At 42.7% G+C, this 22489-nt stretch overlaps 1 protein-coding gene across 1 annotated transcript in view; it reads right to left on the minus strand.

The window, feature by feature from the left end:
* Positions 1-22489, minus strand: part of ABHD12 (abhydrolase domain containing 12) — a 62077-nt gene that overhangs the window by 24910 nt on the left and 14678 nt on the right. The window contains exons 2-4 of the mRNA XM_030558269.1: positions 10482-10606; positions 6932-7037; positions 1139-1258 (exon numbers count right to left, since the gene is read on the minus strand). Coding sequence (XP_030414129.1) covers positions 1139-1258; positions 6932-7037; positions 10482-10606 — 351 coding nt within the window. The remainder of the gene's footprint in view (positions 1-1138; positions 1259-6931; positions 7038-10481; positions 10607-22489) is intronic.

A 22489-nucleotide genomic window follows, 5' to 3' on the forward strand; every position in this document is an offset into this window, starting at 1 on the left:
ATGAGCCCTTCCTGAGATGAAAAGGCTATTACGATGCAATAGAACCTTCATTACCAGTACAACCAGATCAGGGGACTCTGCTTTACATCATTATTGAAACTGGAAGTGTACAAAGAACCTTAATAGTATTCCATAGTCATACTAAAGCAGGTCAGGAGATAGCTTTGTTATAATTGTGTTCCCTGTAGTGTAGACACACTCTCTAAAATGGATGTTGGCTTTGAAAGTACATGAGTGTTAATGAATTCTGAAATGTGCCAATACACTTTGGAATATACAGATTGATAAGGAAAAGGAGACACACACACACACACACCCTACCCACAGGAAAGTCAAAGTGCTACAATACATAGCGATAGGATGGTAAGCTATTCCACACATCTGATAATGGTATTTAGCACCCCAGAACAAAGCCCTGAGAATTTACACACACAAATAGGTATTGTGACGGATTAGATCAAAGAACCTCCCGCGCCCCCCCCCCCCCCCCCCCGGGAGCTGCCACCTGATATGCCAAGACTACTTCTGCCTCCACTTTCCTGCCTCCCCTGGCAGCTTAGGACTTCAGTGCCCTGCCTGGTTTGAGCCAGACTCGCCAGCCTGCTCCTTGGTTTTCCTTTTCTCAACATTATGAAATTATAAAATGAACTGACGGCAGCAGCTGGCATTCATGTTTCAACAGCATATAAGGAAAGTGTCATAGCCAACTTCTCACCGCTATTTTCATACCGTCATTTACATGGCCAGACATTTGACAATGCTGGAAATGAATACTCCCTTCCCTCCTACACTTGGCCCAGTAAGTTCAAAAGCCTCTTGCCATCTGAGAAGCATAAGGAACACTAATCCTGTCCCTCTCATATCCAGACCTCTGGATGAAGGAGCATGATAGACAATGCATTGGAAAGGCAACTGATGACAACTCATTCCAGCAGTAAAACCAACAATAGTCAGTTCTCCCTTCCCCACACTTATTAAATCCAAAGAATTTCCATTTTTAAAAACAGGTGTTATTTTTTAACCCACAGAAACAAACTGCTCTAGCATTATTTGGCCCAATTTTGCAACCCTATGTAAACAAGAATAAATAAAATGGAAGAAATGCTATCCCTCTTTATAACTGATGCTTGTTCCTTACCTAGTTCCTGCATTTCCGTGCAAATAAAGGATTACAGGATAGTTGGATCCCAAAGTGTCCTCATACCACGGCTGGCCTTTGCCTTGAGCATCTTTCCATAAGGCTGCAGGAACTGTGTGCCTAGGTACGAAGACAGAAAATTAGCATTGCTTGGTTACTCAACTTTTCACACTCTAGATCAGAGATTTGTTTACCTCAATAGGACTTAAGTGCAGCCGGACACATGTAATGCGCAAATAAAGATATCAACTAAGCCTCTGAAACAGCAAACATTACATGCTACAGATTTGTACTTTTCAATCCATTTGTACTATACTATAGCTCAGTGGTTACGATACAAGTAAGTAGAGTCAGGCTAGCGGCTGTGATTTTCCCATCTAGCTCGGGAAAGCTCAAGATTCCGCTTCTAAAAGTAGTCTTCACCAAAGCTCTCCTTTAAAAGGCAATGAATAGGAAAATGTATCCATGTCTTGCCCCAAAATTGCCTTTTTTGGAGTCACGAGGTCGACAGATCCATGATATTGGGTCCTCTCCTCTGTGCAGACTTAGAGGCACACCAAACTTGTCAGCGGTCAGGGAGGTGTAGCTCCACTTCTGAGCCAGCTGAGACATTTTCATAGCCTCGGAAAAAAACTATGCACTCCCTGGGTCCGTCATCACTTCAAAGAAAAACCCACAGCACCAAGTCTCAGAGCTCAGGTCAGGACTATGAGGCTAAAAATAGCAACTTTTGACATTCGGACTTGGGTTGGTGTGTCTAATCTCATTTATAATATCTGTATCTCATGTGATACACTAATATTTAAGTGTTTTCTCTGTAATCACCAAACAGGAGAGAAGGATGGATGGAAGAATAATTTCTTGTGTTCTATGGAGCCTGGAGTTAATCTTTAGTATGAAGACAGGGTCAGTTCAGAGTGCTACTTCAGCGTTATGGAACATGCAGAACTGAGGCTCAAAAAAGCTCCTAACTCAAACTGCTATGAGACATGGCTATCATCTGAAAAGGCCATTTTAATGGTTAGAAAGTAAGGGGACACCTTCACAAGTGGTTCAAATGAAGGGCCTGTAGTGATCCTGAGAATCAAGAAAGATCCCACAGAAGAACCTGATGCACATCAAGAGGACGCAGAAGAGATGCAGCTCTCCTAAGAAATGCTGGACATCTAGGTAAGATGAAATTCACTACTTGTCTATTGCATTAAGCATAGCAGACAAAGCAGCAACTTGGCCTTTGAAAGTCTGAACTGCCAGACTTAACCAGAGTCCATTTTGAAGAAATCTGAGAATACGTCACACCAGTGCAGATGTGAGGGGTGAGACCCTGCTCCTAGCACCAGTGGTTAAAGCTCAACCAGGCCCTTGAATTTGCTGAATTAGATTTATTCCTGGAAGCTAATAACCTCTTTGGTTTAAGAGGCTCTGTTCAAAAATCAAGCAGTTAGTTAAAAAACCTGATGCATGGCTGGCCCTTGTAACAGCATATCCCTTCTGGATGGAAAGCAGATAGGAGGACTTGGTACCATGTAATGAGATCAGTGAACCAAGGCCTCTTGGCCACAATGGAGCTACCAGAATTACCAGTGCTGCTTCTTTCCTGATCTGCTGGAGCACTCTGGGGAAAAAAGGCAAAACATCAGTCCCTTCTGGCCATCACTACAACAAGCCATCTGTTGCCTTGGCTCTGTGATCCCAAGAGAATAATACTGAAACCTTGTGTTTCAGGTGGGAGGCAAGCAGATCTGTCGCTGAGAGACTAAGGATAGGTCTACACTTAAAATGCGACAGCAGCATAACTGTGCCGCTGTAGTGTTTCAGCGTAGACATTATCTACACTGATGGTAGGGTTCTCTGGTCAATGCAGATAATCCATCTCCCTGAGAGAGTCAGTACCTAGGTCGATGGAAGAATTTTTCCATTGACTAGCACTGTCTACTCTACATGGAGACTTAGGTGAGCTTAACACCATTCAGGGGTGTGGATTTTTCACCTCCCCAACTGAAGTAGTTAAACCAACCTAATTTTCTAGTATAAGCCAGGCATAAGTTTCTTTACCAGGAGATGAAACACCTCTGGGTGTAGTTCCCATTATGGATGATTTAACTTCTGCCTACTGAGCCAGGTCACCTGTAACATTCCATTCTGCCTTGGATGTGAAGGGAGCAAGTTGATTGCAGATTGTCCTTTGTTCAAGGCATCAGGAAGTGAGTTGCTCTTTGAAGGAGCGTTGACCTTGCTCCCTTGTCTGCTGATGTCTGACAGGACTGACTAGTGTTGTCTGTCCTGATCAGGATTTGAGATAAGTCCAGCTATGGAAGAAGAGCCCTGAGACCATATTGAACTGCGCTGAGCTCTTGCCAGTTTATGCTGTGCTTGTTCTCGTTTGGACCAGATCACTTGGCCAGAACTTGACCCCATGTGAATGACCTAAGAATCTTCCTGGGTTGAGATACTTTTGCCATGATAGCGTAGACAGGGACAGGAGGAAGCTCTGCAGTGGCCTCATGTGAGCACTGGCCCACTAAGAATATCCACACGGGAGACCACCAATCACAGAAGAGACAGAAGCGTACAAATGGGAACTCCCCTTGAGAAGCTGACTGTTTTCACAAGATTTCACTACTTCTCCTGTCTTTCCTGCAACAAGCAACTTTGTAGAGGACCAGGCCTGTTCCCACTCAGACACAGGAATACTCAGACCCTTAACTGATTCTTTCACAAAACTGTGGCTCTGCAGCATCCTTATTGCTTTGGTGGCACAAAATGACAGACTCCAGATGAGGCCTGGATAAAGTGGCCACCCAGGAAGAGGGAACATAAACTCGGTCCTTTCAAGACTGACATTAGCATTACTAGCAATTTCATAAACGTTTGCAGTGCTGTTGCTAAACCAAACGGCAAAGACGCATACTCGTAACGTTGAGTTCTGACAACAAAGCTTAGGAAGCATCTGAGAGATTGTCAAATTGGGATATGGAGATAGGCACACTTCACATCTACTGATGTGAAGCTAATGTGCCATCCGTCTCGAAGTTTGATTTTATTGTATGGCTCTGTTGAGATACTTGATGTCGACAAGTGCTCTGAAGCCTTCTGATTTTTTTTTTTAAACTAGAACGATATGGCATAAGAAAGAGGTATCTCAGACAGCCACAAAATGTCTCCCCTTGATCCTCCTCCTCCCCCCTCATGGAGAGGAGGATATTCAAAGGGAGTCATTGGTTATCTGCTGCATTGGAATATAGGGGTGGGCTTATGCTCCTGGCAAGGAATAGCCCTGAGGCACAGCAGGGTTGGGCAGGGAGCATGCTATGGAATGGAGGAAAAGGTTAACCCCAATGGCCCCTTACCAGGTTTTCTTTCCTCTGTCTCTGGCTCCCTGCCGCCACCACAGCAGTTGCAGGGGAAGGGCTGGGCAGCTGCTGCATGGTGAACAGACATGGCTGAGAGAGCAGGCTCCACAGGCTGGATGGAAAGCCACCCCGTCCCATTGTACAAAGCTTCAACCTACACTCCCCATGCACTGTGGTCGGGGGGAAAACAAGGGAGCCACCGCTTGCTGTTCCCTGGAAAGTTGCTGTCACCTGCACCAAGATCAGGGGATTTTGCCACGAAGGTGCTGCCACTGCTTGCAGGGAGCTGTCCTGTGAGGAAGGGAGACGGTAGGAAGCCCTGCCCCTGCCTGGGCATTTGAGAAAGGCCTGGGTCTCCAAGAACAGGCACAGACCACCACGCAGGCCCTCAATCAGAAGGGAAGATGCAGGAGACAGCGTCTTGTTTCCTCTCTCAACCTTTCCTGCCAGGCTGCATTCTGTCTGAGCAAGGAAAGGTACAGAGTCCCAGCTACCAAGGAAAAAGAAAATCCTCTCTGCCAATAAAGATAGACCCTGACTGCCTGGAGATTTTAAGCCATATTTTCCCTCCTTTTTTTTTCCTTTAAATTTGCTCTGCAGAAGGAAGGAGCTGGTCTGCCTGCAGCTGGAGAGGCAGACAAAATCTGGCAGTTTCTCAAAGGGGAAGCCACATGTCCCCATCTTTGACAGGTTTGGTCTACCTGCAAGGATGTATAGACCAGACTATCCAATGCCATGGATCTGTGGACCTCATTACAAATAAAGAATGTGATGTTATAGGCCAGGGGTCAGCAACCTTTCAGAAGTGCTGTGACGAGTCTTCATTCATTCACTCTAATTTAAGATTTCGTGTGCCAGTAATACATTTTAACGTTTTTAGAAGGTCTCTTTCTATAAGTCTATATTATATAACTAAACTATTGCTGTATGTAAAGTAAATAAAAGTTTTTTAAATGTTTTAAGAAGCTTCATTTAAAATTAAATTAAAACGCAGAGCCCCCTGGACCAGTGGCCAGGACCTAGGCAGTGTGAGTGCCAATGAAAATCAGCTTGTGTGCCGCCTTCGGCACCCGTGCCACAGGTTGCCTACCCATTATAGGCTATTATTGCACCATTCAGAAGAGAATACTCCTTCCAATCAGTTCAAGACTGAAAGCCTCCCCCCTCATCCTATCACTGTATCAGTGTGTTGACACACAAACTACAGTGCAAATTCAAACTGACTCCCAGGATTCACCAATTTGACTTCACTGGGTGAATCATTAAAAACTAGTCCCATCTCACCTAACCCCCAGGAGCTGATATAGGCCTAACCTTTCCTTTAGCTGGTTGCTACTCTTACATACTCGCTACAGAGTTGAGATGTATCAGAGGGGTAGCTGTGTCAGTCTGTATCCACAAAAACAAACGAGGAGTCTGGTGGCACCTTAAAGACTAACAGATTTATTTGGACATAAGCTTTCGTGGGTAAAATACCCACTTTTTCTCCATGCATCTGAAGAAGTGGATTTTTTACCCACGAAAGCTTATGCCCAAATAAATCTGTTAGTCTTTAAGGTGCCATTGGACTCCTCGTTGTTAACTCCGTAGTGATCTCTCTTTCTTTTAAGCCACAGGGAACTTTCTTCATAGTTATAAAAAATTGGAAAAAACAAAACAAAACAGAACAGGGGCAATGAGAGAGAGAGAATAGAAAGCTATCAGTAGAGGCAGATGTTCAAAACTAACTCACTGGTCACCTTGAAAGCTGACCAGCTCAAAAAAAGTTTATGCAACACCAGTCACAACATCTGTAAGCCTCAGATGACTCACTGAGAATGCAAGAACTGCCTATAGTTAAGCACCTTAACTTCTCCTTCATGAGCTAAAATGTAACAATTGAAATTCAGTTAAAAAAAACAAACAAACCCAGTACTGATTTGTGCTGGTTAGAATGTGAGCAAAGCCTTTTCATTCCCCCCACTCTCCAGAGAACATTTCTCCTCCCACACTCTGATCCTCTGTTTCTACCTTCTGCTGCACTGATTAGCACAAAACAGAAGAACATGAACAAGACACAGATGATAAGCCAACCTTTAATTCACCAGCTCGCCTCTACATTCCAGGGACATAACCAGTCTAGCAATGCAGAGCAACACCTTCACATTTCCAAATTAGAGAACTTCTCTGCATTCATGATCTGTCTATGTTTCACATGCTGCTAAAACTTAGTTCAGTTGAGGTCCAGAGATTTACATACCTTTTAGCATGGACTCCGCCCCTAAGCTGAGAAAGATACACACATGCACAGATGAAAACAAATGATAGTCATGACCATTGACTAGAAAGACAGTTGTTGAGAGACAGGGTTCTGCACTGGGATCCAATCAAAGTATAATCTCCACACTAAGGATGCAGAGGACATACTAAGGGATGTCAGGGGGAGCATAATCCTACATACCAGACTCCAATGGTTACATCCTCCTCTGGCTGAAGGTAATGATTATAGGTGTGGTTTAAGCCTTGATCCTGGGGCCTTTTCAAGTCAATGAAATATGGAACCCTCACTGAAACACAAAGGAAAGAGTAAAAGATCAGAGACTTGAACTTTTAAATTCTATTTTATTGCAAGTCAACACTGCTAATTGCAGTGCAACTCTAAAATCTGGCCAAAAAAAATCGTAACATGTTTGGAGAATAATTTTATATTTGTCTGTTGCATCAGAAAGACCTTTTGTCCCAGGTGAAAACGGGTAACTGGCAACAAGCACTGGAAAGGTATAAGCATCAAGGCGGGACAAGAACTGCTCGGAATGGTACAAACAGATAAAACTAGAAGTAATGGGATGAAATGATGAAAAAGGAAATTCAAAGAGTTTTTCCTGATATTCAGCCTCACTGTGGAAAGCCATTAAATTGGGAGCAGTCTTTCAAGTGGAAGCCCTGTAACTTGACACATGTAAAAATTAGACTGGGAAAAGCATTGTTTTTTTAATTTTTATATATACATAAGAACAGCCATACTGAGTAAGACCAAAGGTCCATCTGACCCAGTACCCTGTCTTCCGACAGTGGCCAATGACAGGTGCCCCAGAGGGAATGAACAGAAAAGGGAATCACACACACACGCACACACTTTGTCAGGGTGGATTGATTTAAAAATCACTGATTCTAATCACTATTTAAATCAATAATTAGGAAACTCTGATTTAAGTAATTTTTTTTTTTTAGCATTTGTATTTTTTAGTTATTTTCCTAAAGAAGGATAGTCATTCACTAGTAACCATTATAACATGTTAATTTGCAACTAAATATATGCTTTACATTACATTTGAGGCTTCTTTTTGCTAAGCAGGAGGATATGCTAGATCTATACACAGTTTTAATTATATTAGGAAATGGCAATTAATACTTTTTTCCCCCAAGTGATGAATAATGTTTTACTTGTGATTTGTGTCAAATTCTATTTGGATGGAAATTCAATTAAAAATACACAAAACAGCATTTTTGTTTATTAGTTAACTTCAAGGTTGCTGGCTACCGAAGGAAAAATATTTATCCAAACATGTTTTCTATTTAAAACTAACTGATTTCTTAAAGAGACAAGGTGGGTGAGGTAATAGTATCTTGTACCGGACCAACTTCTGCTGGTGAGAGAGACAAGCTTTCGAGTTACACAGAGCTTTTCTTCAAGGGTGGGAAATGTGACACATTTGTCCAAATTTTGTCTTTTCCTCTAAGGCAAAAGTTTCCCAAACTGTAGGTCATGGAAAAAATGTATAAGTTTTACCCAAAAAAAAAAAAAAAAAGTTTCTTTCAACAATTTTAAAGTGATTAAAAAAACAGATACATAACATCAGCCCTGGAGTGGTGTTTCTCTGTAAAGCCACCCTATCGTAACCTGAATACCTCAATTCATAGTTCAGTGTAGAAAGAGGCAGGATGTAAGGAAATGCAGCTAGCTATTAAAGCCTCTGCTAAAAGAGTATTTAACCCATACCTGTGCATGTGCCTAGTTTACCTTACTCCAAAACACATAAAAGTTAAGCTAACAGTTCACGTTGCTCCATATTAGCACAAGACCTCAGTATCACCGTGGCTTCTGTAGGCCAAGCACACTGCACCTACCAGGGGCCTCTTGCATTCTTCCATCCACCCCATCAAACTCCCTGTGTACCACCCTCCCAATCCCCTCTATTTCAGGGACTCTACGACCCCATTCAACTTTTTACCCGGGGCTGTGTGTGCAGCGTTATTTCCCCCTTCCTCAGGTTTCTGTTACCCTTTCATTCCCCCCTCTCCAACACCCACCCCCATGGGCCCTGCTTTCCCTTCCCTGTCTCCACTCCCCTCATTCTGGGATCCACTCAGCATCCACCATCACCACCGGTCCCCTAGTCCTCAATAGGTCCCTGCCTCCTCATCCTTCACTTCCACTACACACACCCCTCCACAGTGCCACCCCACACCTGCTTAGTTCACAGCAGTGATCAATAATCAAATGTGAGGATGTATAAAGAACTGAACTGAAAATACTTTAACTATGCCAGCAACATTGCATTAATCAATGGTACACCCTCACATGGAAAGCTGTATTTGGGTTTGGTCACCCTAGCTCAACGTGACATAACCGAAATAGAAAGGATCCAAAGATATATATAAAAATGATCAGAGAGGCATAGACAAACTACTGGGTTAGGAGTGACTGAAAGGGTTAATACTGCATAGACAGAAGAAGTTCCCCTCAGACAGGTATTCCATAATTTCCCATTACAAGGTCTCTTGTGCCTCTCTCTGAAGGACCTGGAGTTAGCCTGTCTAGGGCAGTTTTGTCAGCACAGGTGCTAGTCAGGGGTATGGTGTGGTTGGGAAACAACTCCCTCCCCACCCGTACTCCCACACATAGGACAACATAGCTCTGCTGGCAAAATCCCTTGCCTCGATGCAGCTACCAGAAGAATGCATCTGTCAGCACAGCTAACCTTGCTCGGGAAAGCAGTATGACTATGCCAAAAAAAAAAAATCCTTGTCAGTATGAGCTGCATCTACACTGGGGCTCTGGTGGTCTGGCCATACTGGCAAAGCATTTGTAGCAGAGACAAGGCTTGAGGCAATACAAGACTAAGCAGACTGCTGATCTGATAAAATGGAAAATCCTATGTAGTATGTGCAACACTTGAAGTGATGGTGTAAATGTGTCACTGATGAGTCACTGTTTCTTCTGCTACAGCCAGTACATTCTCCTAAAAATGCTTTTGGGTGAGGAACTGCAGTCTGGAAGACTAATGCACTGTTGACAATTTCAACTGTTTTCAGCTGAAACAGGATCTTGATCATCTGAATGCTCTCCATATGCATCTTCACTAATCCCTTTACAGATTACATTCTACTCTGTTTCCTTTTCCCACAAGTATAGTCTTTGATCATTTCAGATTAAGAGGCTAATTGGCGTTTGGCTGCTGTATCCATATTAAAAAAAAACAAAACACACTGTTACTCACAATTAGCATTTAAGCCATAAACTTGAAGAGGCTACCTGCCTCATAATTCTCAAAATTATATAAAAAGGCATATCGTTCACAAACCATAACTGGATGGGGGGGAAAATATCACACCAATTAAACAAATTCAGAGTTTCTTAAGTGCACCCAAGTGTTTCTATTTGCTAATTATTTTGGGCAGTTCCCACCACGGAATTTTGATGGACGCCAAAAAAAGCAGCTGCCCCACATATGAAAAAGCAGCCAACAACCTACACCTTATTTGGCTGAAGTACAACAGCCAGAGGATTTTTCCAGCTTTTCGGCACAGGACAAAGTAGGGGAAACCAACACACATTTGTCACATATGGGTGTGATTGTCAGACATTAACATACACAAGTAGGTAGACAAATACAGTGTCTGATTTGCTAAAAAAAAATTAAAAAGTAACTCTGGTAAAAAAAAAAAAATCGTTCCATTAGCTTTACTTTTTAAAAAAGATATAGAGAGAAAAACCCATGAACACTTACCAAAATTTAAGAAGACCAGCTTCACCTGAATAGCAGGACAAATTTTTACTAGGAATGGAATGGCTATGTATACTCCCAACAACCATATTAACAACTTCCGTAATCGGAACCACAATCCATTTCGCCTGTAAGAGAGGAGAAAAGAAAAATATGATGCCTTTGCTTTATGAAGCAAATTTCACTATCAATTCTCACTGGGAACTATGAGTGGTTAGCAGGCCATTTAGGTGCTTAAGTATGGATTTTGATACTTGACTTTATGCAGCCATTCCTTAAAAAAGGAGAGTATATTTCTCTAATATACATGCACATAAAGGAAAAACAAAGCAGCCATATTATTTAGACTGATGACACATCAGGACAGGACAATAAGAGATGCAGCACAAAGAATAGAATAGAAGATTTCCACAGCTTTTATTTTTCCTGCTGACTTTCCAGATTTCTGAGTCTGTGATGGAGAGGAGGTAGTTTGCATAATGCTGCTACTCTGATCTTTGCTTGAAACATATTTGAGTGCATTTCTTGTTGGAATCATTAAGAGCCAGATTCTGATCTCAGTTACTTTGCTGTACATCTGGAATAACTACGTTGAAGAAAGATACACTGAAGTCAAAGGAGTTACACAATATTAATTGCAGTGTAATAGAGCAGACTCTGGCTCTAAAACAGCAAGCCCCCAGGATTACACAATTGTTTTACACACACACACACTTTCAAGATTTTCTAAACAATGATTTGTTATTTGTTCATTTAACTTGTATTACACCCAAGTGAGTTTATCTATAGTCATTTATTTTACTGAGTCCAAACACATGCCAGGCACCTTACAGCAAAGTGCGATATCCCTGCCCTAAAAAGCTTACAATCTAAATAATACAAGAAAGAATCAACAAAATAAAGGGATGGGGGAGGAGAGACAATGGATAGGGTAACAAGATTATTCAAGGCATAGTTTATTTTTTTATTAAACTCTGATAATTACGCTTGGCACTGTACTAGGCACAGAAGACTACATAGTTTCTGCTGTGAAGAACATGCACTAAGGTAATCGTAAAATAAAAAATCAATCAATCACTGGTGCCCTTTTAAAAGAAGAATCAGCCTTTATATTCCTAGATCAGTAAAAACTACTCCTTTAAGCTTTTCTGCCTTAATTTTGATAGTTTTCCTGTACCTGACATATCGTCTAATGAGAGTTTAAGTAGTTTTCCCTCCAACCTCCTTCCCTCCCCATAACACCTAGTCAAAATTCAAGACCCAGAAATTCACATTTTTTTCCTAGGAATGAATTTCTGACCTTGATCGTTTCAATGGGAATACATATTTATAGGAGCACAGTACTTCAACAATTCCTTCTTTTTCATTATCAGTAGATGAAACTCCTGTTCCCTCTTACAGCTGTGTTAGCTCTTAAGTACAGGAAAAATTAATTTTTGTCAGTGATACATGTTGCTGTTACTCTGACGATGCACAAGAACAGATCTTTTGAGTAAAGTGTTGCCATTTTTCCAAGGTCACTTTTAAAAAAAAATAACCACACTTAAGGCATGGAAGACAACATGACAAGATAAAAGTTATATTCTGCCCAATTAAGAGGATATTTATTATTTAATATAGGAAATATTTTTATAAATAACAGGAGGAGAAAGGTTTCTTATATGGGGTCTCTGATAAATCTGGGCTGAGCTCTGAACAGCTTTAAAGTAAATACAACTTCCCATAAAAATTTTACTTATATTTGTAAACCATTTTTTCCAAAGTATTTTCTAAGAAGATACCAGCTCCAACAAATAATATCTTCAGACCCTGAATATCTTCTCTCCCAAAGCAAGTTGATTATTAGACACTAAATCAGTATATATATTATTGCATTTATAAATACTTTATTGATGAACATCCACTAGCCAGGCGCAATGGAGAAACCAACCCTGACCTTAATGAGTAATGCTTAACATCCAAATAAAATTCTTCATGCCATTCAGGTTTTCTTGCTCTTTACCAACAGATTGTTGGTATATCAGCTTTACAACTAACTATGTTCAGCATACTGAGGACAAAGTGTAACTAGTCCTCAGTACCTGGAACTGTCTGCATATGAAAGCAGAGGTCAGTTATTACAATATGCAAGATGCTATTAGTTTCATATTAGCTGTTTATAGGAGCTGACACAGGAAATGTGCCCAAAGCAGAGCTAAAAGCCGTAACACTGAAAGACTGAGGCCTGGTCTACACTACGCGTTTAAACCGATTTTAACAGCGTTAAACCGATTTAACACTGTACCTGTCCACACTACGAGGCCCTTTATATCGATATAAAAGCCTCTTTAAATCGGTTTCTGTACTCCTCCCCAACAAGAGGAGTAGCGCTAAAATCGGTATTACCATATCAGATTACGGTTAGTGTGGCCGCAAATCGACGGTATTGGCCTCCGGGCAGTATCCCACAGTGCACCACTGTGACCACTCTGGACAGCAATCTCAGCTTGGATGCAGTGGCCAGGTAAACAGGAAAAGCCCCGCGAAATTTTGATTTTCATTTCCTGTTTGCCCAGCGTGGAGCTCTGATCAGCACGGGTGGCAATGCAGTCCCAAATCCAAGAAGAGCTCCAGCATGGACTGTACGGGAGATACTGGATCTGATCGCTGTATGGGGAGACAAATCTGTTCTATCAGAGCTCCGTTACAGAAGACAAAATGCCAAAGCGTTTGAAAAAAAATATCTACAGGCTACACAGTGCTGCGTGACAAGCGTAACGGGAAGCCAGAGACTCAAACGGACACTCACGGAGGGAGGGAGGGGGTACTGAGGACTCCAGCTATCCCACAGTCCCCAGCAGTCTCTGAAAAGTATTTGCATTCTTGGCTGAGCTCCCAATGCCTGTAGGGTCAAACACATTGTCCAGCGTGGTTCAGGGAATAAATCGTCAATTTACTCCCTCCTCCCCTCCAGATGAAAGAAAAGGGAAAGAAATCGTTTCTTGACTTCTTTCAATGTCACCCTATGTCTACTGAATGCTGCTGGTAGACGCGATGCTGCAGCAGTGAAGAGCAGAATCTGCTCCTCTCCCCTCCGTGGTGGCAGACGGTGCAGTAGGACTGGTAACCGTCCTTCTTATGAATCCGTGAGTGCTCCTGGCTGGCCTCAGGTGAGGCTGGCCGGGGGCGCCTGGGTGAAAATAGGAATGACTCCCAGTCATTCCCAGTAGATGGTACAGAACGGCTGGTAACCATCTTCATCATAGCAACTGGGGACTGAGCTTCAATCAGCCCCCTCCCTTTCATGTGAAAAGAAAAGATTCTGTACTGCTTGGACTATCATAGCAGTGGGATGCTGGGCTCCTTTCCCCCACACTGCTTAATGTCCTGCCTAGACTATCATAGCACCGGGAGGCTGACTCTCCCTCATTTTATCTCACTAACAAGTCACTGTTTCTTATTCCTGCATTCTTTATAACTTCATGACACAAATGGGGGGGACACTTCCACGGTAGCCCAGAAAGGTTGGAGGAGCAGGGAAGCAACGGGTGGGGTTGTTGCAGGGGCACCCCCGTGAATGGCATGTAGCTCATCATTTCTGAGGGATCTGACATGGAGCAGCTGTGCTCTCCGATACACTGCTTCTCTAGTACACTTGCCCCATATTCTAGGCAGGACTGACTATTTTTAGAAACCATAAAGGAGGGATTGACTCGGAGAGTCATTCCCAGTTTTGCCTTTGCGCCCCCGGCCAATCTCAGCCAGGGGCACCCATGATAGCAGCAGACAGCACAGAAGGACAGATAACCGTCATCTCATTGCCAAATTACACTGGCAGCAGATGGTACAGAACGACTGGTAACCATCTCTGCTATCATGCAAAAGCAAATGAATGCTGCTGTGTAGCGCTGGAGTATCGCCTCTGTCCGCGGCATCCAGTACACATACGGTGACTGTAAAAAAAAAAAGCTGAATCGTCTCCATGGTTGCCATGCATGGCGTCTGCCAGGGCAATCCAGGGAAAAAGGGCGTGAAATGATTGTCTGCCGTTACTTTCCCGGAGAAAGGAATGACTGACGACATTTACCCAGAACCACCCGCGACAATGATTTTTGCCCCATCAGCCACTGGGCTCTCAACCCAGAATTCCAAGGGGCAGGGGACTGTGGGAACTATGGGATAGCTACAGAATAGCTACCCACAGTGCAACGCTCTGGAAATCGACGCTAGCCTCGGACCATAGACGCACACCGCCGAATTAATGTGCTTAGTGTGGCCGCGTGCACTCGACTTTATACAATCTGTTTTATAAAACCGGTTTATGTAAAATTGGAATAATCCCGTAGTGTAGACGTACCCTGAGAAGAATCAAATCCCTGGATCTCTTTTCCAGCTCTATCACTCAAAATGTAATTTTAAATATTCCTCCAACTAGCCCATATCCTGAATGATTCAACAGGAAGCTACTTTAAATTCTGGGCCCTCCTGTCCAGAACTCTGCAATGAAGATGTGAACAGGAAGCAAAACTTCCATTACATTTCCAAGCCTTACCACCAGTCGCCATATGCTCTAGATATTAGGAATGTGGAAGGGAGGGAGCTGGTGGGTGTAATGTGGAAAAAGGAGGGAAGGGGAATAGTAACTGAGCAGGGGAGTAGGCATTAAAGTTGGCCCCAAAACACACATGCTGTGTCGACATCAGAGCATAAGCTCCATAATTGGCCAATGACTTTCTGCCCATTTGTATCTGACACAGAAATCATAGAATATCAGGGTTGGAAGGGACCTCAGGAGATCATCTAGTCCAACCACCTGCTCAAAGCAGGAGAAATCCCCAGATAGTTGTTTTTTTTAAAACCCCTGTTCCCTAAATGGCCCCTCAAGGAGGGAACTCACAACCCTGGGTTTAGCAGGCCAATGCTGGGAACCAATCCTGCTTCTGGACAACAGCAGAGAGCAGAACCCACATGGGCTCTGGTTTCTTGTGGTAGTAACAGAACACACTAGTCTTGACTACCTACAAGATGGTCGTGCTTGAGAGGAGCCTGTCAACTGGAACCTTGACAGAAGCCTTATGGCTTACTCCAGGCCAAAGCGCTGAAGCACGGCCCTGTGGGTACATGGGACCCCAGTAACGAGCGAGTATTGAGAGAATGAGAAATCGGTCAGCACTATGCTCAGCTGATACGGCAACTCATGGTGTTAAGACACCATTAGGGGGTCAAGGGACATCTATCTAGAACACATCACCAAACATCCGCAATACCAGGAGAGATTAACTGGAGTGCCAATGAGAAGCAAAGTCGGGAAAGTAGCTGACAAACTTCCCTAATGGCTTGTATTTTCTACGAGACAACCTATTCTAAATTCTCAATCACTGAGGAACAATCTACACTCATTCTTATATTTGCTTTCTACAATCAACTCTCTGTATAACTTTTCATGAGCGATGTACCCAAGCATTTGGATGCTAATATTTAAACTGTATCATTAAATTCATTCACCTAAATTTGGGTTATTGCAGATTATGTACTTTATGTATTTTATGACTTCTAAATCAAACTTCATACTTTTGGATAATCTAAGCACTACACCCAGATGTACAGACACACCTGTGTATTATATAATTTTAACATTAACTTTAATACAAATATTAACTATTCCACACCCTCAAAACAACAAACATCTCCCCTCACCCCAAACATCTGCAGCGTCATGTAAGCCTTCTTGAAGTTGTGAGGTTTCAGATGGCTGACAGAATAACTACGTTTTTAGGGTCAGAGGGGTAGCCGTGTTAGTCTGTATCCTTAAAAACAGCGAGTCTTTAAGTTAGTCTGTAAGGGGCCACTAGCCTCCTCGTTGTTTAAGTTTTTAGGCCTCTCCTTTTAAGTTATATTTTAGTGATCTGCAGTAAAAAGGGCTGCTCTTATTTTTTGTAAAGTCTCTTTTGGGTGCTCTGTCAGTAACGGAATTTTCCAATTCTCTCTCCTCTCAACACTCAATGAGCTACTTTGCCATCAACCACCTACTCACCAAGGATGACTGGATGGATTAGTGCCAAGGACTGGCTGTAGGAGGAAAAAGTGGGGGGGGAGGGCACAAGTTGTTCTGGGTCCCAAATCCTGACCACACTGAAGTCAATTGGAGTTTTGCCATTAATTTCAAACAGAAAGGAATTTAGCTCTAAGGTTGTATGACAGAATCCTGGACAGCTAATATACTGTTCAAGATGACACAGGAAAGAACTCTGACCCACTATCAAAACTGAGCAAGATACAGTTTAAGAACAGTCAGGTTGCAAAAATGGTTGACATGCCCCAGAGTACTTACGTTAGTAAAAACAGAGAAGTAAAATGCTGATGACTGTGCATTTATCTGTCAGAGCACATGAATGTCTTTCATTTCCCCTTTTGGGAAAGCAGAACTGAACTGAACCATGTCTTGGTTTGCTCAGCCACCCATTGCAGATACTAATTGTCAATGTCACATTACACTTTGTCATTAGAGGATGCCTGTTTAAAATGTCACCAGGCGAAAGCCTCAATCCATCAATAGTTATAATCACTCTTCTTTCACTGACATTAAATAGATGGTACCACACTGAAGTATGGAAATGTTAAAAAAATTGTACGAGTGAAATGAGCAACGTAACTAAACTAGCTATTTTCTTGCTCTGCAATATGTCCACACCAAGAGAAAGATCTTCCATACTGACTTATCTCCAACACAAACTCCACTCAGAGATCAACAGGCTGTCAGTGCAGATCTCAGACTTTGCACTGATGTCACATGGGCTGAGCAAGATGCTCTGCTCAGTCAGTGAACTGCTGTATGCTGCAGCAACCTCAGCCTCCACATGGTTCTAAGGCATAGTCCCATGCAGAGCACACTGCAATCGCCTAATCTTGAGTTAACAAGAGGATGGACAATAGTGGCAATTGTCCACATGTAGAAGGAAGGGTTGCAGTTGCTTTGCCAGACAGCTAGAAAAGAGCTGATTTGGTCACTGCTGTAATAGCAGCCGGGGGTGTTAAAAAGCTCTCCTAAATGTGAACCCCAGTAACTAATGGCTGACATACTCACATCATCAAAGGGTTTTACCTCTGCCATCTCCTCCAGTTGCTTTCCACAATCCACCATCACCTTACTCTTGTCTGGCTTGAGCTTCAGCCAACTTGCTGTTGTGTTTGCCCCAGTCTCAACTAGACGCTGGCTGATGCTCTTAACTGCATCATCCAAATCAGAGAGAGACAACAGTTAGGTGGCATCAGCATATTGAGTACACTGCACCCCAGGCCTTTTTACTAGCCCTCCCACCAGCTCCATACACAATATGATTATAAAAGAGAGACCTACAGTCCAAAGAAGAGATTCTACCCATTTTAAAGAAAGTCAGGTTTAGGGAGGAATAAGATTGCAAGCTCCTTTAAGAAAAACATTCAGTGAGATCCAGAGCCTCCAAAAGTATTTAGGCAACTAATTTCCATTGATTTTACTGGGAGCCAGGTGCCTAAATACCTTTAAGGATCAGGCCAGATTTAAGTTATTAGTGTCAGTTTCAGGGCAACTGCACCAGTATTCCCCTTCAGTTGTTTCTCAAGAGCACCCACTCCTCACAGCTCCTCAGCTGTCACCTCTCTTGGGCCAAGACCCGTCTCTCCCTCCTGACCAGAGGGTTTTCCAAGCTGCACAGTTCTCTGCCTGCCCTGCGATAACCCCTGCAAGCCAGACTGTCCAAAGGACTAAAGTCTGCCCTTTGCTTTCTCTCCAGAGGCTATGCCCAGTGTACTGCCTGTGGTTACAAGTTACACCACTGCTCTTTATACATGAACACATTTTCACTTTGAGAACATTATAGAGAAATTATCAGAAACCAATAAAAGAACCTACACACATGCTAAAAAGCTTACAAAATGGTCACCCTCAACTCCAACCTCAGGCTCTGGTAGGTATCTGTCCTTTGAGACCCACAACTGGGTTTGCCCCATGGTTACAAGTTCCTAACTGTATCAGATTCTGAACCAGACCCCAGCCTAGACATATAAACCTGGTTCTTTACACAGGTTGGGCCTTTGGAACAGGTAATTATCAGACAATCACCCCTTTTCTCATGGTGTAACTTCAAAAGGCTGAGCTTTTCCATAACTGGAGATGGGGAATCTGTATTAAAAACTCTCCCTGGGTATTTTCCTGGAAATCTACACCATACTTTTTGTCACCAAAAATTTATTCTCGTCAACACAATGTCAATATCATTCTTTGAACTTCCTGGCCTCACATCACATCTTCTGGCTAGAGAGGTTACATACAGCCCCATCCCCACAATATACATAAACTTTGCATAAGATACAATAAAGTTTTTCAAGAATATTGCAGGAAATTACCATGTCTATCACAATCAGTCCATCTCTTTTGGTACAGTAACTCCTCACTTAAAGTCGTCCAGGTTAACATTGCTGATCAATTAGGGAACATGCTCATTTAAAGTTGTGCAATGCTCCCTTATAACATTGTTTGGCTGCCACCTGCTTTGTCCACTGCTTGCAGAAAGAGCAGCCCATTGGAGCTAGATGGTGGGGGCTTGGAACCAGGGTGGATCGACAGCCCCCCATCAGCTCCCCACTCTCCTAAGTTGGCTATCAACTGACGGGTAGTTCAGCTGTCCCTCCCCCCATTGCCCTGTGCTGCTCTTGCCCTCTGCCTTGGCGCTGCTCCCAGGAGCCTCCTGCTTGCTGTGCAATGGGGAGGAGGGGAAGAAGGGTGCTAATGTCAGGGTATCCTCCTCCCTCACTCCTTTACCCCATCAGGCTATCTCCACAGAGCGGCGGGGATAGGACACAGTTCATGACGGAGGGAGCTTGCTGGCAGCAGCTGCTGTCTCAACTTGCCGATCTACTTAAAAAGGCAGTGTACTTAAGAGTGGGGTCAGCGTACTTAAAGGGGCAATGCCCATCTCTCTCTCTCACATAGTGTGTGTCTGTCTCTCTCTGCCATGCTGTCTCCCCTCCCTCCATTTGTGCTGCCTTGTAGCCTCACATGCTACATTAACAACGTGTTAACCCTTGAGGGCTCAGCTGAGGGCTAGTTCATCATTTAGCAGTAAGGAATTCCCTGGGAAATATCCCACCCTCTGACTTCACCACCTCAACCAAGCTTTACAATCATCATTGCTGTGCAGAGTATTAAATTGTTTGTTTAAAACTTATACTGTGGGTGTGTGTGTGTATATGTATGTACGTACGTACGTATAAAATATAGTCTTTTGTCTGGTGAGAAAAAATTCCCTGGAACCTAACCCCTCCATTTACATTAATTCTTATGGGGAAATTGGATTTACTTAACATCGTTTCGCTTAAAGTAGCACTTTCCAGGAACATTACTACAACGTCAAGCGAGGAGTTACTGTATTCTACAATAGGCACTCAGTTCCAGATCACCTATAAATTAGTACAAGTAAGCTGAAAGAAAGTCACAGACAAATCCTCCCATCCCCTTGAAGGTAACAGAAAATAAGAATGGAAAGTGTGGCAATATAATTAAAATAAATCAACATATGTTGAGTGTACAGTACAGACAATAGTGACATTATTCTCCAACATATGAGTCTAACTCACATTAGCGTTGATGGGAATTATGCACGTCACAAGAAAACTACTAAAAACTTGGAAGAAGAACTAAGCAGATGCTACAGTTATGTAAGTGCTAAGCACTTAAAATAGTACATTGCAAACACTTAATAATTGCACCCAAGGGTGGTTGCAACAATGAACTTTTGGGATCAAAACCAGGCATGGGGATTAGCATTTTAAGGTTGTTTACTTTCCTTTAGCTCATCTTGTGCAACACAGATCTTGTTTATACACCAGAACTGCTCCTGTGTGAAATGACAGTCTTAAATTCTAGGAACACCTTTGCTCCAGCATTCCCTAGGATAACCCTTTACACATTTTTCTCCACTTCATTACCACTTATGAAATCAAATATTACATGTAACAGGATTTGTTTAAGATGATTTTGTAGAATAGCTTTGTTTTTTTTCTGGTACTGCTACGCTGAAAGAACCAGAGTCTCTTCACAATTTTTGACTACATTCTGCAAATTCTGAGCTTCCATTTAAAAAAAGTCAAAAGCATCTTTTTTCTGTTGTGAAATCATAGAAATGTAGGGCTGGAAGGGACCTTGGAAGGGCATCACATCCAGCCCCTGAGCTGAGGCAGGACCAAGTAAACCCCCAGACCAATCCTGTTCTTAAACACCTCCAGTAATGGGGAATCCACAGCCTCCTCTGGAAGCCTGTTCCAGAGCTTAACTACCCTGAGAGTTAGAAAGTTTTTCGTATATGTCACCTAAATCTGCCTTGCTGCAGATCAAGCCCGTTTCCTCTTATTCTTCCTTCAGAGGACATGGAGAACAATTGATCACAGTTCTTTTATAATAGCCCTTCACATATTTGAAGACTTATCCAATCCTGCCTCAAGCTTTTTTTTCCTCAAGACTAAAACATGCCCAGTGTTTCTAAACCTTTCCTCATAGATCAGGTTTTCTAAGTCCTTATCATTTTTCTTGCTCTACACCAGACTCTCCAGTTTGTCCACATCTTTCCTAAAGTGTGGCACCAGAACTGGATACAATACTCCAGATGAGGCCTCATCAGTGCTGAGTACAGCAGGACAGTTACCTCCCCTGTCTTACAAACAGCACTCTGACTGATACAAAAAAAGGCTAATATTCGATGGTGTAATTGCATCACATTGTTGACTCATATTCAAGTTGTAATCCACTATCACCTCAGATACTTTTCAGTGCTATTACCACCTACCCAGTTATCCCCCATTGTGTAGTTGATTTTTCCTTCCTAGAGTATAATATTAAATATTTATCTTTACTGAATTTAATCTTGTTGATTTCAGACTAATTCTCCAATTTGTCAAGATCATTTTGAATTCTAATCCTGTGCTCCCAAGTCCTTGCAATCCCACCCAGCTTGGAGTCAGCCACAAATTTTATAAGCACACTCTCCACTCCATTATCCATGTCATTAATGAAAATACTGACTAGCAACTGACTCATGACTGACGGCTGCAGGACCCCACAAGATATGCCCTCCCAGTTTGACACCAACCCATTTACTCGTTTCCCTACATGCTTTCAAACAGTTGTGCACCCACCTTATGTTTTCTAGATTAAATTATCGTTTCCCTAGTTTGTTTATGAGAACGTCATGTGGGACTGTGTCAAAAACCTTACCAAAACCAAGATCTCTCACATCTACTGGCTTCCCCCCACCTACTAGGCCAGTAACGTGTCAAATAAGGAAACTGGGTTGGTTTGACATGATTTGTTTTTGACAAATCTACGCTGGTTGTTCCTCATAACCAACCCTATTATCCTTTCGGTGCTTACAAACTGAATGTTTAATAATCTGTTCCGGTATCTTTCCAGATACTGAAGTTAGGCTGACTGGCCTATAATTCCCGGGGGACCTCTTTACTCCCCTTTTAAAGATACGTACTATGTTTGCCCTTCTCCACTCTTTTGGGACCTCACTATCCCCCATGAGTTCTCAAAGATAACTGCTAGCTATTTTGAGACTGCTTCAGCTAGTTCCTTAAATATCCTAGCACGAATTTGATCAGGCCCACTGACTTGAATGCATCTAACTTAGCTAAATATTCTTCAACTTGTTCTCTCCCTGTTTTGGCTTGTGTTCCTTCTCTCTCGTTAATATTAATTGTGTTGAATATCTGTTAACCTTTTTAGTGAAGGCTGAAGCAAAATAGGCATTAAACATCTCAGCCTTCTTGATGTCCTTAGCTCTCCCTCCACCCACTAAGTAGAGGGCCTACACTTTAAGCCCAGCTCTGGTGGCTGGAATGGAGAATGTACTTTCTTCTCCAGTAAGATACCCTCCCTTCCGCCGCCCCCACCAAGTTATCAGTACTCCAGCTTCCATAGGAGCCCTTACAAACCCATCAATAGCTCCAGTGACTGTCTCCACTGCTGTTCACATCTTTCAAAACAGCAGCAGAAT

Source organism: Gopherus evgoodei, chromosome 3 (assembly GCF_007399415.2).
Source record: "Gopherus evgoodei ecotype Sinaloan lineage chromosome 3, rGopEvg1_v1.p, whole genome shotgun sequence".
NCBI lineage: Eukaryota > Metazoa > Chordata > Testudines > Testudinidae > Gopherus > Gopherus evgoodei.